The sequence below is a fragment of the Microtus pennsylvanicus genome, chromosome 1 (assembly GCF_037038515.1).
Source record: "Microtus pennsylvanicus isolate mMicPen1 chromosome 1, mMicPen1.hap1, whole genome shotgun sequence".
NCBI classification, from domain to species: domain Eukaryota; kingdom Metazoa; phylum Chordata; class Mammalia; order Rodentia; family Cricetidae; genus Microtus; species Microtus pennsylvanicus.
In genome coordinates, this window is record NC_134579.1 from 72,851,060 (window position 1) to 72,865,405 (window position 14,346).

The 14,346-nt window shown below is 45.4% G+C and overlaps 1 protein-coding gene across 1 annotated transcript in view; it reads right to left on the reverse strand.

The window, feature by feature from the left end:
- The window catches only part of Vps8 (VPS8 subunit of CORVET complex), a 216,249-nt gene that overhangs the window by 32,292 nt on the left and 169,611 nt on the right, over positions 1–14,346 (reverse strand). The window contains exon 44 of the mRNA XM_075968097.1: positions 11,123–11,285. Coding sequence (XP_075824212.1) covers positions 11,123–11,285 — 163 coding nt within the window. The remainder of the gene's footprint in view (positions 1–11,122; positions 11,286–14,346) is intronic.

Genomic DNA, 14,346 nt, shown 5'->3' on the forward strand with positions numbered 1-14,346 from the left:
CTACAGTGTGGTATCTGTCATGGCTACAAAGCTCATTCACTATATAAGTACCATAAATTAACCAACTGTGAGTATAGGGCTATTTTTGTTCCTTTCAGTTTTTGAAGTATTAAAGACATTGCCATGAGCATCCAAATCTGTAACACTCGGCACTCAGGCTTGACTACCTACCTGTTGGAGTTCTGCAATGCCATAGCAAAAATCATTGGCAGATTGTCTCCAAGATGGGCCCATAAACTTTTTCTCTAAAACCCACAAGGCTCTGACACCAAAAGGATTGCTACCCAAATAATATGGTGCAGAAGAAAATAGCAAGGTTTGGTATCAAACCTCAACTGAGAGCAAAATTCCACCTGAGCCACAGCAAGCTTTAAATAGTTTTTATTAACCTGCATGTGGCATTTGGTTAGGGGAGGCTGCTGAGTTCACCTGGGACGACTGTGCAGCACACAGTCCATGGGCTAACGTCCTCATACTATCAATAGCATGCCAGCCTCTCTCCTCCCTGTTGCTATGCAATGCTGGTCACGAACCATCTCTCTGCAAATGTCCACTCAGCCAGAACCTCATCTTCAGTCTAGACACTACCGTTCTCATCTCCAGATGCTCTGACATTTCCTTTCCTAGCTCTTGTCAATACAGTCAATCTTCCCTGTGGTTTCTCGAGCATATGGAATAAACTATGCCCTATCAGTTCTATCACCTGTACCATTTCTGGGTCAAAAACTGCAAATTTTGACATATTTTCCTGCCTATTTGCTCACCAGGGAGTGGGAATTCTTCCTTGTTAGGTGTTATTTATGTTCTAAATTCTTAGTAGACTCTTGAGCTTTGTTCTAAATAGCTGTCGGTAGCGCCATCTTTTTAGGGCTTCCTTTTAAGCTTTGTTGGTGGGATCAAAACGGCCCTGCGCCCTAATCCTCTCATCTCCCATCACAGTGAGACCGTCTTTGGTCATCTAAATGCACTGTTGGTGATAAAGCTTTGTGCCCGATGCGCTGGGGAACAAACCAGCTCTACATCCGCCTAGTTCTCTTGATGTTTGGCTTTCCTCTTAAACTTCAAGTCGCTTTCTCACCTCTCTTGGAGCTGCGCCTGTCCTGATTCCTGCAAACCCTTGCCACCTCTGGGTTCCAGGGCTCTCTTCTTCATTGAGACTGGGCTTCTGTCTCAGTTCCTCTTCTCGAACTGATGACTTAGCAAGTTTCGTCAGGTAGTTTATGGACAGTCCTATCTTTTATGTCCTTTGGCACTGTGATAGTTTGAATGCAATTGGCTCCCATAAGCTCATAGGGAGTGGCACTATTAGGAGGTGTGGCTTTGTTGGAGTGGGCATGGCCTTGTTAGAGGAAGTGCATCTGTGCGGGGATGGGCTTTAGGGTTTCCTATAGCCAGGGTACCGCCTAGAGTCTCAGTAGACTTCTTGTTGTCTGCAGGACGGAGGGCACTGAGCTGCTCCTCCAGCACCACCCCAGCACACATCGCTCTCCATGCAGCCATGTCCCCACCATGATTGACGGTAACGGAACGAACCTCTGAAACTGTGAGCAAGCCACACCTTAAATGTCTGTGCGAGCTGCAGTGGTCATGCTGTCTTTCCCAGCAATAGAAATTATTTTTTTAGGGATCATTGTATTCAACTGTCTGATATCCAATGTCCTCTGAACGATTATTTAATATATTTTACTTATTACCTCCCCACAAGAAACCCCAAAGATATTTTATACGTAAGTGGAAATCTCTGGTTTACCTAGGGAAAATATAAAAAAAAAATTGAAACACATTTGGTTAAAAGAATTTCCGTCAAGGATTCTGAACTACACACACACATGTGCACATTAACGAGGCATTACAGTGTCCACTGCCTCACATCCTATTGTCCAATCCTCCTTTGGCCGCTATGACAAGCTTGCACAGGCTGTGTAGACTATAACATTAGAAGTTTGTTTTCATTGTGTTTCTGGAGGTTGGGAAAAGTAAGAGTGAGAGATGCATTGATGAGAGCCTTCCTGCTACGCCAAACATGTCAGAAGTGTAAACTTGCCAGCTTGGGACCCTTTCTTTTCTTGGAAAGTTTTCTTAATGGCAACTGTGAGACTCCGATCTCGTGACCTTATATAACTCTAACCCCAGCATATGAACCTGGTCAAGCTTCCAATACACAACCTTTGAAAGACATACTCAAATCCTACCACTTACAATTATGAATACATACATAGTCTGGAAAGATGACTCAATAGGAAAAGCGCTTGCCATGCAAGTGTGAGGATGGGAGTTCAGATCCCCAGCTGGGCAGGCATGGAGGCTTGCCTGTAATCTCAGCAGTCAGGTGGCAGAGATGGGGTCCCAGGGCTGGCTAGCTAGAACAGCTAAACTCTGAGCTCTAGCTCAGGACATGATGCTGCCTTACTGAAAAACAGCAGATGAGAGACAGGACACTAACCTCTGACCTCCACACACAGATGCACTCACATCCTACAAACTCAGCCCACACACATGAAAACACACATACACACATGCAAACACAGATATACATATACAGACATTTATACATATATGCAAACACAGACACATTTTTGCAAATACACATACACATGCAAACCCATATATACATACATGAAAACATACATACATACATACAAATAGAGATACACACATATGAACAGAAAAGGGTATTTTTAAATGTGTGCCAGTTTAATAAGTCTTTCTAAGAGCCTGCTAGTTTAGTATGTTAAAGCAATGGTATACTACTACTTCAATGCACATTACTTTGAACATTGGTAAGATGAGTGTTTCCACACTGTTGGGGAATAAAAATTTTAAGCCCTTACTTTATATTTCAGTAACAAATTTAGTTACGTACAATGGCTGAAAATTCTTGCATTGTTATTCTCAGGCGTCTTGGACACAAGCCTTTGCTGATTGGTAGGAATGTTAGGCCATTCGTTACAACAGATCTAGAAAAGAGGTGAAGACCAGGCCAGTGACAGCTATGGCTGTCTACACAGAGCCCAGTCCCCAGCAAGTGACAGTTATGGCCGTCTACACACAGCCCAGTCCCTGGCAAGTGATAACTATGGTCGTCTATGTACAGCCCAGACCCCAGCAAGTGATAGCTATGGCCGTCTACACACAGCCCAGCCCCTGTCAAGTGACAGCTATGGCTGTATACACACAGCCCAGGCCCTGGCAAGTGACAGCTATGGCTGTATACACACAGCCCAGGCCCTGTCAAGTGACAGCTATGGCTGTATACACACAGCCCAGGCCCTGGCAAGTGACAGCTATGGCTGTATACACACAGCCCAGGCCCTGGCAAGTGATAGCTATGGCCGTCTACACACAGCCCAGTCCCTGGCAAGTGATAACTATGGTCGTCTACATACAGCCCAGACCCCAGCAAGTGATAGCTATGGCCGTCTACACACAGCCCAGCCCCTGTCAAGTGACAGCTATGGCTGTATACACACAGCCCAGGCCCCGGGCCATTATTACCCACTTTGCTTTAAAACCACCAGTGTCTCCTATCAGCAAACATGTTGTCACTGCTCCTTCCTTACCAGTTTCCACATTTACACCACCCCACCATCTCACTGTGCTGCTCAGGTTGGTCTCAGTTTTCCCAGTAGCTGGGCCTACAAGCATGTGGCTGGCACTGTACCTGGTTCCCCCACTCCCCTCCTCAGACCCTTTCGGCATGCTCTTCTGAGGCTTCAAATGTTTTGCCAACATGGCTGCTATCTTTGGAGCCTTCCGAGATGAGCTTAAGGGCTCTATGTGTAGATATGTATATTCCCTGCTGCTCACACTGAGTTTCTCACCTTCTAACATTCTATTCGCCTCTCACACCAACCCGGTGCCGAAGACAATTCAAAACACAGTGTCTGCTATACACTTCACGGAAGTGTCTTCCAGATCTCCTGCTGGCTAAGCTAAACTGCTAGTGACAACTATGGTCTTGTTGTTTGCCAGTATGAGTTACAGGTGAGTCTGGCTGCTCACCAAACATGCATGAAGCTTTGGGTTTGTTCCCCAGCACCATATAAAACCCGTCGCAGTGACACGCGCCTGTAATCCCGGCACTTGGAAGGTAGGGGTGGGAAGAAGGTTCAGGTCAATCTGGGCCAGATGAGACTTTGTCACAAGCAATAAAAACAAAATGAAACAAAGCTATAAACCAATGTATGCTATTGTGCTGGTTTAGAAAAAGGCCCCCAAAGGAAGCAGCACTATTATGAGGAAGAAAGTCACTGTCGGGATGGGCTTTGAGGTCTCTTTTGCTCAAGTTTCCCTCAGCTTCCTGTTACCTGCAAGATGTAGCACTCTCAACTCCAGCACCACATCTGCCTGCCTGCTGCCATGCTCCTCATCATGATGATAATGGACTGGAATCTTTGAAACAGTAAGCAAGCCACCCCAATTAAATGCTTTCTTTATAAGAGCTGCTGAGGTCATGGTGTCTTTTCACAGCAATAGAAAACCTTAACTAAGACAGTTATAGTACCAAGAAAGACAACTGGCCCAAGGTAGGTGTATGTTAAATATTGGCTGGAGTAGTGGTTACTTAGTACCATCCATCCATCCATCCATCCATCCATCCATCCATCCATCCATCCACGCATGCACACGCGCGCGCACACACACCCACCCATGTGATCATTGGAAAACGGACAACTCTGTTAACAAAGTTGCATTTATGTTAGAATCACTGATCATCTGTTTTCCAAGTCATATAAATGCTCATTTTATTTATAAGTTTCATTTAGAAGACATTCTTGAGAAATGCCATTATTACTAAACACTGAGATCTCATTTTTAGTATACATACCTTCAATTTAATTTTTTTATAGTAGAGTTAATACTCTTTAAAAATGGACTTCTGACTTTAAAAAACGAGCTTCTGATTTTATTAAAGAGCAAGGTGATTTATAGTTCCACAGTATTGTGGGATTCAAAATACACAGCAATGTGCAAAGTACAGAGAACACAAATAACATTTACTGAATAATTATTTGGAGGTAACAAATTCTGCCCACTAACATTGCTTGCGAATTCATTCTCCAAGATAAGATGTGTTCTCAGATGTGTGCAGTGCTGAGGAACCGAGGTCACACTCAATTCCAAGGGGAAGCTCGTGTGTTCTCCCCTGTGGTGTACACAGTCATCTTCCTAACAGTAAATGGGAAACTTTTATTTAGATGCCTGCTGTCTCTACAGCGGAGGCTGATTTTGAACAACATATTATAAAACTCTTAAAGAATATCTAATTTTTTGAAATTTTAAAAGAATCAACAACTTGAATGTGTCTGGTATGTGACAACCTGCTGCTAATTTATTATCTGCTCTGGAGAACATCAAACCTGGACTGTGGAGACAGTTCTGTGGGTATAAAAAGAAGAGTATGCCGCACAAGGACCTGAGTCTGAATCCCCTGAACCCATACAAAACCTAGACACAAAGCATAAATGTCTGTAATCCTGGCAACCCTATGATGAGGCGGACGGCAGAGACAGGTGGATCCCTGCGAGTTCAGCAGCCAGCTGGCCTGTGTACACAGGGAATAAAGCACAGGAGCCAGCGCCCCAGAGGAAAAGGTGTGGGCCAATGCCCAGGTTGTTCTCAGCTTCCTGTGTGCACCATACTGATATAGACAAGTGGAACACACACGCCACAAATACGTTAGGAAAAACAGAGAAACACTGTGGGCCCTGGTGGGCGCCACCAGGAGAACAGGCGATGAAGAAATATGAGTGATGGAGGAGCTGAGGGGTGCATGCGCTGTCAAAAGAGGTGGAGCTGGAGACGTGACAGCAGTGGCAGGCATGAGAGGCAGACTGTGCACCATACTCTTGCCCGGCAAGGTCAGTGGAGCATCCGGGAGCTTAAGCACCTGCAGATTCAGACACCAAACAAGCTGCCCAACCACAGGATCACTAGAGTTCAGGGAAACAATGGAGGCCTGAGGTGAAGAACGGTCTACTTTTTAAGCTGGATCTCCTTGAAGGACCACCATGTTCCGTAATGCTGCTGGGGGCCATGTGTGGGTCAACGGCTCTGATGTGGCTAGGTTTGGATTGATGTCTAAGGACCGTGTTATTACCTAATGACATGCAGATGTTCACGGCCTGTCCCTTGGTGGTGTCTGGGTCTGGGCTGCCATCGAGGGCCATGTCTGGGTCCGAGGTCCTGAGTTGATGTCCATGGCCCACCGAAAGTTGAGCAGAGGTCCCTGGCCTGCGCTGCTGCCTGAAGTCATGTTGATGCTGGTGGGCCATGCTGTCACAGGAGGCCATACTGATGTGAGTGTGGCCTGAGCTGCTAAGGTGATGTCAGGTCCGTGCTGCTACAGAGGGTCATATCTGGGTCTGTGGTCTTACTGTGGCCTGAATCCACGCAGATCTCTACGGTTCCTGCTACATCAGAGTCTGGTCTAGGTCCATGGCTCTACTGTAACTGGGAGCACTGTTTGTGATCTGTGCTCACGCCAGAAACCATGCCCCCTCAGAGAGTAAAGAGCAAAGACGTTACTTGGCAGTGATACTGGTGATTGCAATTGCGCAGCTGAGCACGAGGAGCATGGAAGACTTCTGTGACAACCCCACCTCCACTCCAGCCCCTCCCCCTAATAGTAACAGCCTTAAACAAGAAGCCATCGATGAGAACTCTTAAAAAACAGTGACAGGATGCTCAAGTGTCATTCTCCACCAAAGAGGCTTCCAGCAGGGATGGGGAGGGGAAGCACGCAGTTCTATTTTAAGGGGCAGGCCACTCAGAGTATACAGATAACATGAATTGGACTTTTTCTTTTTGCTAGGAGGAGGTCAGTCACAAGGGTGGCGAGGGGGGGAATGGACAGGGATGGACTAGGAAGCGAATGTGACAGGGGTGTGATGTGAAATCCCTAAAGAATCAATAAAAATATTATTTTGGGGGGGAGAAAGAAAAGCAGAACAGAAATAAAAATTATAAAGAGACAAAAGATAAACAGGACTCTGAACTTCATTAATAATGTTTGAGAGCTAGCAAATCTTTTTTCTTTGAACTTATACTTAAAAATGAAGATAAATTCAAGAGTCATTTTTTAAAATTTAAGAGTGAGTTCACCTCATCGAATGCTAAACCATGCCAATGGAGGTATTATTTGTTACTTTGACTCTAATAAATGAATAAATTAAGATGATACTAAAATTATTTGATATTAATATAGATGAATAAACATAATGAGATGCTGAGTTCTTCAACTGAAATGTTTCTCTTGTGCATTCTATTTGTGCATGGAGAGAACAGGAGTGAGACAGGCCAGCCAGGACGACCTGGGCCCTGAGGTCTCCTGAGTGCCCATACACCCCTGAGACTAAGGGAAGAAACTCATTTGGATACTTCTCTTAGTTATACAGGATCAAATCCTTATTCCAGGAGAAAGCAGGCATTCTGGAGAAATAACTCCTGCCATGGTCATGTTAATTTGTTAGAAGACAACTAGTATGTAAACTGGATTGGCTGTATATGTTGGCTGATGTGAAGTTAGGTAAGATTGGCAGGAAACAACACTTGACCAGCTAGGACCACAGGTGTGGGGGGTAAGCGTTGCATGAAGCTGAGCTGGAGTTAGAAGCTGAAGAGTTAAATATCAGTTATCATGTTTCCTAAAATGATAAAACAAAAAGCTATTTGACAAGATGGTGTTCCAAGGGCAATGGGATATTCCAAACTCTGTGTACAGAGAGAAGCCGGTGAAAGCCGAGTGGCCCCAGCATGCTCTCTAGACAGACTTAAGCAGGAAGGACAGACCTTCAGAGGAAACCAAAGCACCAAAGTAAACCTCTCAAGCCGGGCGGTGGTGGCGCACCCTTTAATCCCAGCACTCGGGAGGCAGAGGCAGGCGGATCACTGTGAATTCGAGACCAGCCTGGTCTACAAGAGCTAGTTCCAGGACAGGCTCCAAAAAAAACCACAGAGAAACCCTGTCTCGAAAAACCAAAACCAAACCAAAACAAAACAAAGTAAACCTCTCAGAGAGTGAACTTTAATGAAAACCACCACACTATGGGATTGATAGTTATTACTTACAGACTCTTATGATTACAAATGTGAAAGAGCCATACGATGTGGAGGACTAGCAATGTGTGTGCATCTGTTTTATCGTCAAAATTACCAGGCAGTTTCCTGGCAGGATGGAGGGAGGTGGGTGTTCCTAAAAACACGAGTTCAAACACTAGCTCTCCCCTCTGAGTTGCACCTAGTTCCTTCAGTTGTAAAATTAGGGCTACCTTACCTCATGCAGCTGGTGTGAAGCTAAACAATACAAGTATCTGACAGAGTGCATATCAACCCTTTTCCGTGCGGACCACCAATTATTAGAAGGGCCCTCTCTGCCACACAGAACAGAACAGCCACAGGGAGAAATGCTGCAGACACGGATGTCTAGATTTGAAACTAGTTGCCTCTCTGACGTGCACTGAGGAGGTGAAGGCAAACCGAGTGTTTTCTCTCCCAGTGTCTGAGGCATGGAGATGTAGACGTGGGTAATGAATGTATTGCAAATGGTTTCAGAACTATAAGATTTTTTTTCTTATAGAAAGTAATAAGCTGACTTTAAAATTTATAATGAGACTTTCAATGAAAATGAGGGGACAGGGAGGAAGAGTTCCATTTTTTCACTATTAAACTACAGAACGTGTTTCTATCATGACTTTGAGTTTGGGGTCATGTAGCCAACCCAGGCCAAGAAAATTACAGGACAAGTCCATCACAACCTTCAGGACACTTGTTGCAGGTAACTGAGAGACATAATCAGGGTCCTCCAATTGTAAGCAGGTAACTGAGAGACATAAGCAGGGTCCTCCAATTGTAAGCAGGTAACTGAGAGACATAATCAGGGTCCCCCAATTGTAAGCAGGTAACTGAGAGACATAAGCAGGGTCCCCCAATTGTAAGCATGTAATTTTAAGATGTTTGCTTTGTTCCTTTTTAGTTTCGTAAGATTTGAAACTGGGATGCTGACGTAGACAGAGTAGTTGTTTTCACAGTACACACCACGTGATGCCCTGGAACGCCTGTTTCCCATTCAAGCAGCAAAATCCAGCACACTCTCCATCCTAAGCTCAAGAGCTACATCTGCCTTGGCAGCTCTTTACAAAGAGTGCTGAGAATCTGAACTTATACCAGATGGACTGGTGGTAACAAGGGCTTTTACTGTTCTTTTCAGTGGAATCTTTTTGGTCAAACTGTCATTAGCTAGTACTGTATTTACATACAGAGTCTCTTTTCCTGACAGATGTATTTTTCTACTCATAGACAACCAGTAAATTCATTACCAGTTTCAAAAAACTGCAGTGAGCCAGGCGGTGGTGGTGCACGCCTTTAATCTAACCCTTGGGAGATGGAGGCAGAGGCAGGAGGATCTCGGTGAGCTTGTGGTCAGCCTGGTCTACAGAAAGAGTTCCAGGCATCCAGGGCTACATAGAGAAATTCTGTCTTGAAAAACCAAACTAAAACCAGCGCATGTACACACACACACACACACACACACACACACACACACACACACACACACTCACACACACACACACACTGAAAGGCAACAGTCAAATGTTAGAAATAAAAGCAAATCTGAAGAACTCACATAACTTTGCAGTCAAATTTCCTACAAAAAGACAAAACTAGGAAACTGTTTAGAGTGTGAGCTAATCAACTTTTTACTAAGGTACAAAGACCATTCAATGACTAGGAACATGCAAAAGAGTAAGTCCCACTCCTGGTTCACGGCCTGTATGTAAAACCAGTCAAAAATGCATCAGGGGCTTCTGGAGGTGGTGAGGAGAGGCTGGGTTCCAAGAGAGATGGCGACCTGTGAGGGAGGTGGCACTCATGAGGGAGCTCTTCACCTCTAGATACAGCCATGCTCATGACCAATGCACGTCCTCTTCTGTTGAGAGCAGAGGTTTGTTCTCCACCACGTCTGCCCCATTCTTCCTCTTATTTACCTTTGCATCCAAACTTGCCTATCTTATTCCCCTCCCCATTTCCCCTTGCAGGGGCAGCTAACATCATCTCCCATGATTCTTTACATCTGATTCAGCTACACTCATTTTCTGTTCTTCCAGCATGGTTCATCTGAAAGTGTCTATCAAGCAGTAAGAATACAAACAATTGGCCTTTGTCCCTGGATCCTGGCAAAGAGCTCTTTAAAATCTGGAACTGGGGCTCCACAGTTAAGAGGACCCAGGTTCAATTCCCAGCACCCACAGGATGGTTCACAACCTTCTGTAATTCCATTTGCAAGAAATCCAATGCCCTCTTTCTGGCCCCCTTGGACTCTGCATGTATGTGGCACAGACATACAGATAGGCAAAACACACAAATACACAAAATAAAAATTAATAAATCCAAACAACAAACAAAAAACCCAATCCTACTTTTAAAGAAGAGCGCTTTTTTGTTTTCTCTTTTCTTTTTGTTTTTTCAAGGCAGGGTTTCTCTGTGTAACAGTCCTGGCTCCTGGCTGTCCTGGAACTCACTCTGTAAATCAGGCTGGCCTGGAACTCATGGAGATATGCCTGCCTCTGCCTCTCAAGTGCTAGGATAAAGGGGTGTGCTACCACCACCCAGCCAAGAAGATCACCTTTTGTACGCCAATGAGATGACTGGAGCTGGGGACCCCTGTATAGTCTGGGGATGAGGGCTTGTGGTCAGGAAGATTAAGTTACAGGTCGAGGTTTCAAACTTTCAGCTCTATCCCTCCACCTCCAGGGGCAGCCAGAAGTTTCCGAAACGAGCACGATGCACAGAGCATACAAGCAGCACCTCGTCCACCACCAGCTCCGAGAGAGTAGTGATGCCACACTCTTGCCAGCACGCGCTCGTCAGTATCGGCATATGCTCGCCTGACCTCGCTGACTTGCTACTCTGTCAAAAGTCCCTGACAGGGCAGAAGACATTTCATCAGCTTGTCAGGGCAGAGCAGACAGGCTCTTCAAACACTCAACACGACTGAACAGGAGATGTCATGCATTCCATTTCTATCAGGTAAACCGGAGATGTATGGGACCTGACAATGTAGACCAGGCCCAGCAGACTGACAAGAAAAGCAAAGGTCACGTGAGCAGCGAACCAGTCCTACCTGTGAGGTTACCCGGCCTTTCTTGTCTTCTGAAGAGTTTTCGCTGAGCTTGCCCGCTTTACTGCTCGAGCTGCATTTGTAACAGATCCATCTTGTTTGACCCTCAATTTCCAGGGTGCATTCCTTGCTTTGTAGACAGAATGAATGATACAAATGGCCGCAGCTACAAAAGGAAGACAAACAACTTGTTCTTTTCCTTAGCCTAAAACCCATAAACACAAACAGTGACAGGGTTGGTGGTGCACTTGTAAATGGTAAAGAAAAGTCCCAAATGAGCTAGTGGCTGGCTGCACAGGGACGAGAATCAGGACGTGAATTCTTAAGCTGTGAGTGGGCACGCCTCCACAGTTCTCTGCCTGCAGAAGCTGAGCTCAGTAGATGCTCAGTCCCAAACCGGAGCTTCCTAATAATTGTTTCCAGGTAGCTTTTAAAAAAGTAATTGGGAAAAAACATCACAATTACTTGAGTGGCTTGGTAAAAACATAAGTGCCCTCATCATGTTCAAAGCAGATTTGAAACAGCGACACAAATGCCACGCTCTGAAGCTTTAACACTGCTCCTAAGAAGGCACCCGAGGCTGGCTGCTGACGATGCCTCTCCGTGCTCATTCCTGGATCCTTTTTCTAACTGGAAACACAGGCTGAGTGTGGATCATCTACTTTCTCTTCTTGATGCTGTTTCTTTCCGTACAGAACCTGCTTCTCATACACTTGCCTTTCCTTACCTAGCCCTGCTCCTTTAGTTAGCATCTCTGGTTCCAAACCTTTAAAACACCATGGGCTCATGACTCCCAGGTGTATGCCACCAGACAGCTCCTTTAGCCCTATGCTCCTGTCTCCTTGAGACTCTACCCTGGATGTCTGAGAGGGGTCTTAAGCCCCTAACTTCCATTAACTCCTCCTTACTGTTTTTGCCTTGCACACATGAGCACATCTATCAGTAAACCCTGTTGTTCTGCCCCACATGACACCCGGAGTTCTCACTTCTTAGTTCTTTGCTACCTACTGCACTGGGCCATCTCTCAAGCAGGCTACTGAAGTAGCCTTACTGGTCGTTTTCTGTTCTTCCTTGTCCTCCTGAGTCCATTCTCAAAACAGCAACCACTGACGCCTGACATATCACTCCATCCTCAAAACTACCCCGTCCGTGCCTTCTCAGAAAAAATATGTCCAACTTTGTACAAGAACCCCGTTCCTGTCCAGTTGGTCTTTGTTGTCCCTTGGGCATTCTCTCTTGTCAATTTCCTCTTCACTCTGTCCAGACCTCCTGTGCCACCCACTCACTGGCCCTGAGGCCTGACAGGAAGGGTGCTGCCCGACGGCCTCCCCATCCCTAACCCCTGGCTGAACACACGCCCCACAAACTAGATAGCCACTTCCTTATGCTTTAAAATCACTTAAACATAAATAGGGGGGCATTCCCCTTCTGTTCTTTAGAAATTTAGTAGCTACCAACATCCTTTTTCCTCTATACTGTTTTATTTTATTAATATGATAAGCAGCTACATTTTAATTAGCTTTCAAAGCTGTCTGTTAACAAGTCATTTCGACAGTGAGGTATTTCTAACCATGCTACACAAAACACCCAGTCCCCCAAACCTCTGCAAACTTCTCTGCATGTTTCATTCTTGTATTTCATAGTTATCAATGCTTCATCGTCCACTCGTGTGCTCATGCTGTTCCTCACCCTAATGAATAGATCTGGCACACAGCACTGTCTTTGTTAGGATTTCCACTGCTGTGATAAAACACCATGACTGCGATGGTCTGAATGGAAATGACCCTCACAGGCTCATATATATGGATGCTTGGTCCCCAGGTGGTAGAACTATTAGGGAAGGATTAGGAGGTGTGGCCTTGGAGGAGGCCTGCCACTGGAAGTGGGTTTTGAGGTTTCAAAAGCTCATACCATTCCCAGTTAGTTCTCTCTGCCTTGTGCTTATGGATGAAAATGTGGGCCTTCAGCTACTGCTCCAGAACCATGCCTGCCTTCCTGCTCCTGCCCTCCCAGGAGTCACCCTCTGAAACAATAAGCCCCCAATAAATCCTTCTTTCTATAAGGTGCCTTGGTTGTAGTGTCCTATCACAGCAATAAAAAAAAAAATAACTAGAAAATGACCAAAAGCAGCCTGGGGAGGAAGGGTTTATTTCAGCTCACAACTCTCAGGTCACATCTGTCACTCAGGTGAGAAAAGGCAGGAACCCGAAGGCAAGAACTGAAGCAGACACCATGGAAAAATGCTACTGACTGGCTTGCTTCTCAAGGCTTGCTCATTTTTTAATGTGTATGGGTATTCTATGTGGATGCCTGGTACTCATGGAGGCCAGAAGAGAATATAAGATCCCACAGAATTGGAGTTACTGATGGTTGTGAGCTGCCATGTGGCACAGAGAACTGAACCACTGAGCCGTCTCTCTAGCCCAAGCCTGTTTCCTTACAGAACTCAGTTCACCTGCTCAAGGGTAGCACCAACTACACCAGTCTGGGCTCTCATAGCGATAATCATCAATTAAGGCCTGGAGGCCAGCCTTATGGAGGCATTTTCTCCATTAGGTTCCTTCTAATTAGTTTGTGTTAAACTGACAAGACAGAACTGACGAACCGATCAGGATAACCGACTTTTAAAGGACTGGGTTCTTGGTCTCTGAGAACACTGTCTTCTCTCATCTCAGACCTGCCAGCTTTCCTACACAGCCGGCACTGACAAAAACACTCACGCCAGGCACTCGGTGACTGATTACAAAACCTCAAGATGTAGTTACTGCTACTATCTCAATCTACAAATAAGGAAGCTAAGATATAAAAGGATAAAATCAACTTGTCCAAAGTCTGAACTACAAATGGCAGGACTACATTTGAAATCAGCATGCTTGACTGGAGTCTCTGCGAGTATTTGGACAAACCTCTTTGGTCTTGAGACTAACCTTGCCACGTATCACTTGTGTATGAGTATCTCCTCTCCTGGTATTGCTGTGTTGCTGACCCCTAAGCATCTATTTCCAGAGTCAACGTGGCTCTAGATCTCTGATGGAAGTATGACTATTAGATAATCCTACCCAGAATCCAGCAGCTACCCAAGCTTAAGATCTGCAGACAACGTTATTGCTTTCCCAGATCCTCTTCAACAAGGGCACATGCTCATCCAGCTTCTCAAGTCAAAGACCTAGTTTCCACTTCCACATCCAATGCACCAGCAAGCTGGCCACACCTTGCAGAGCCCACTC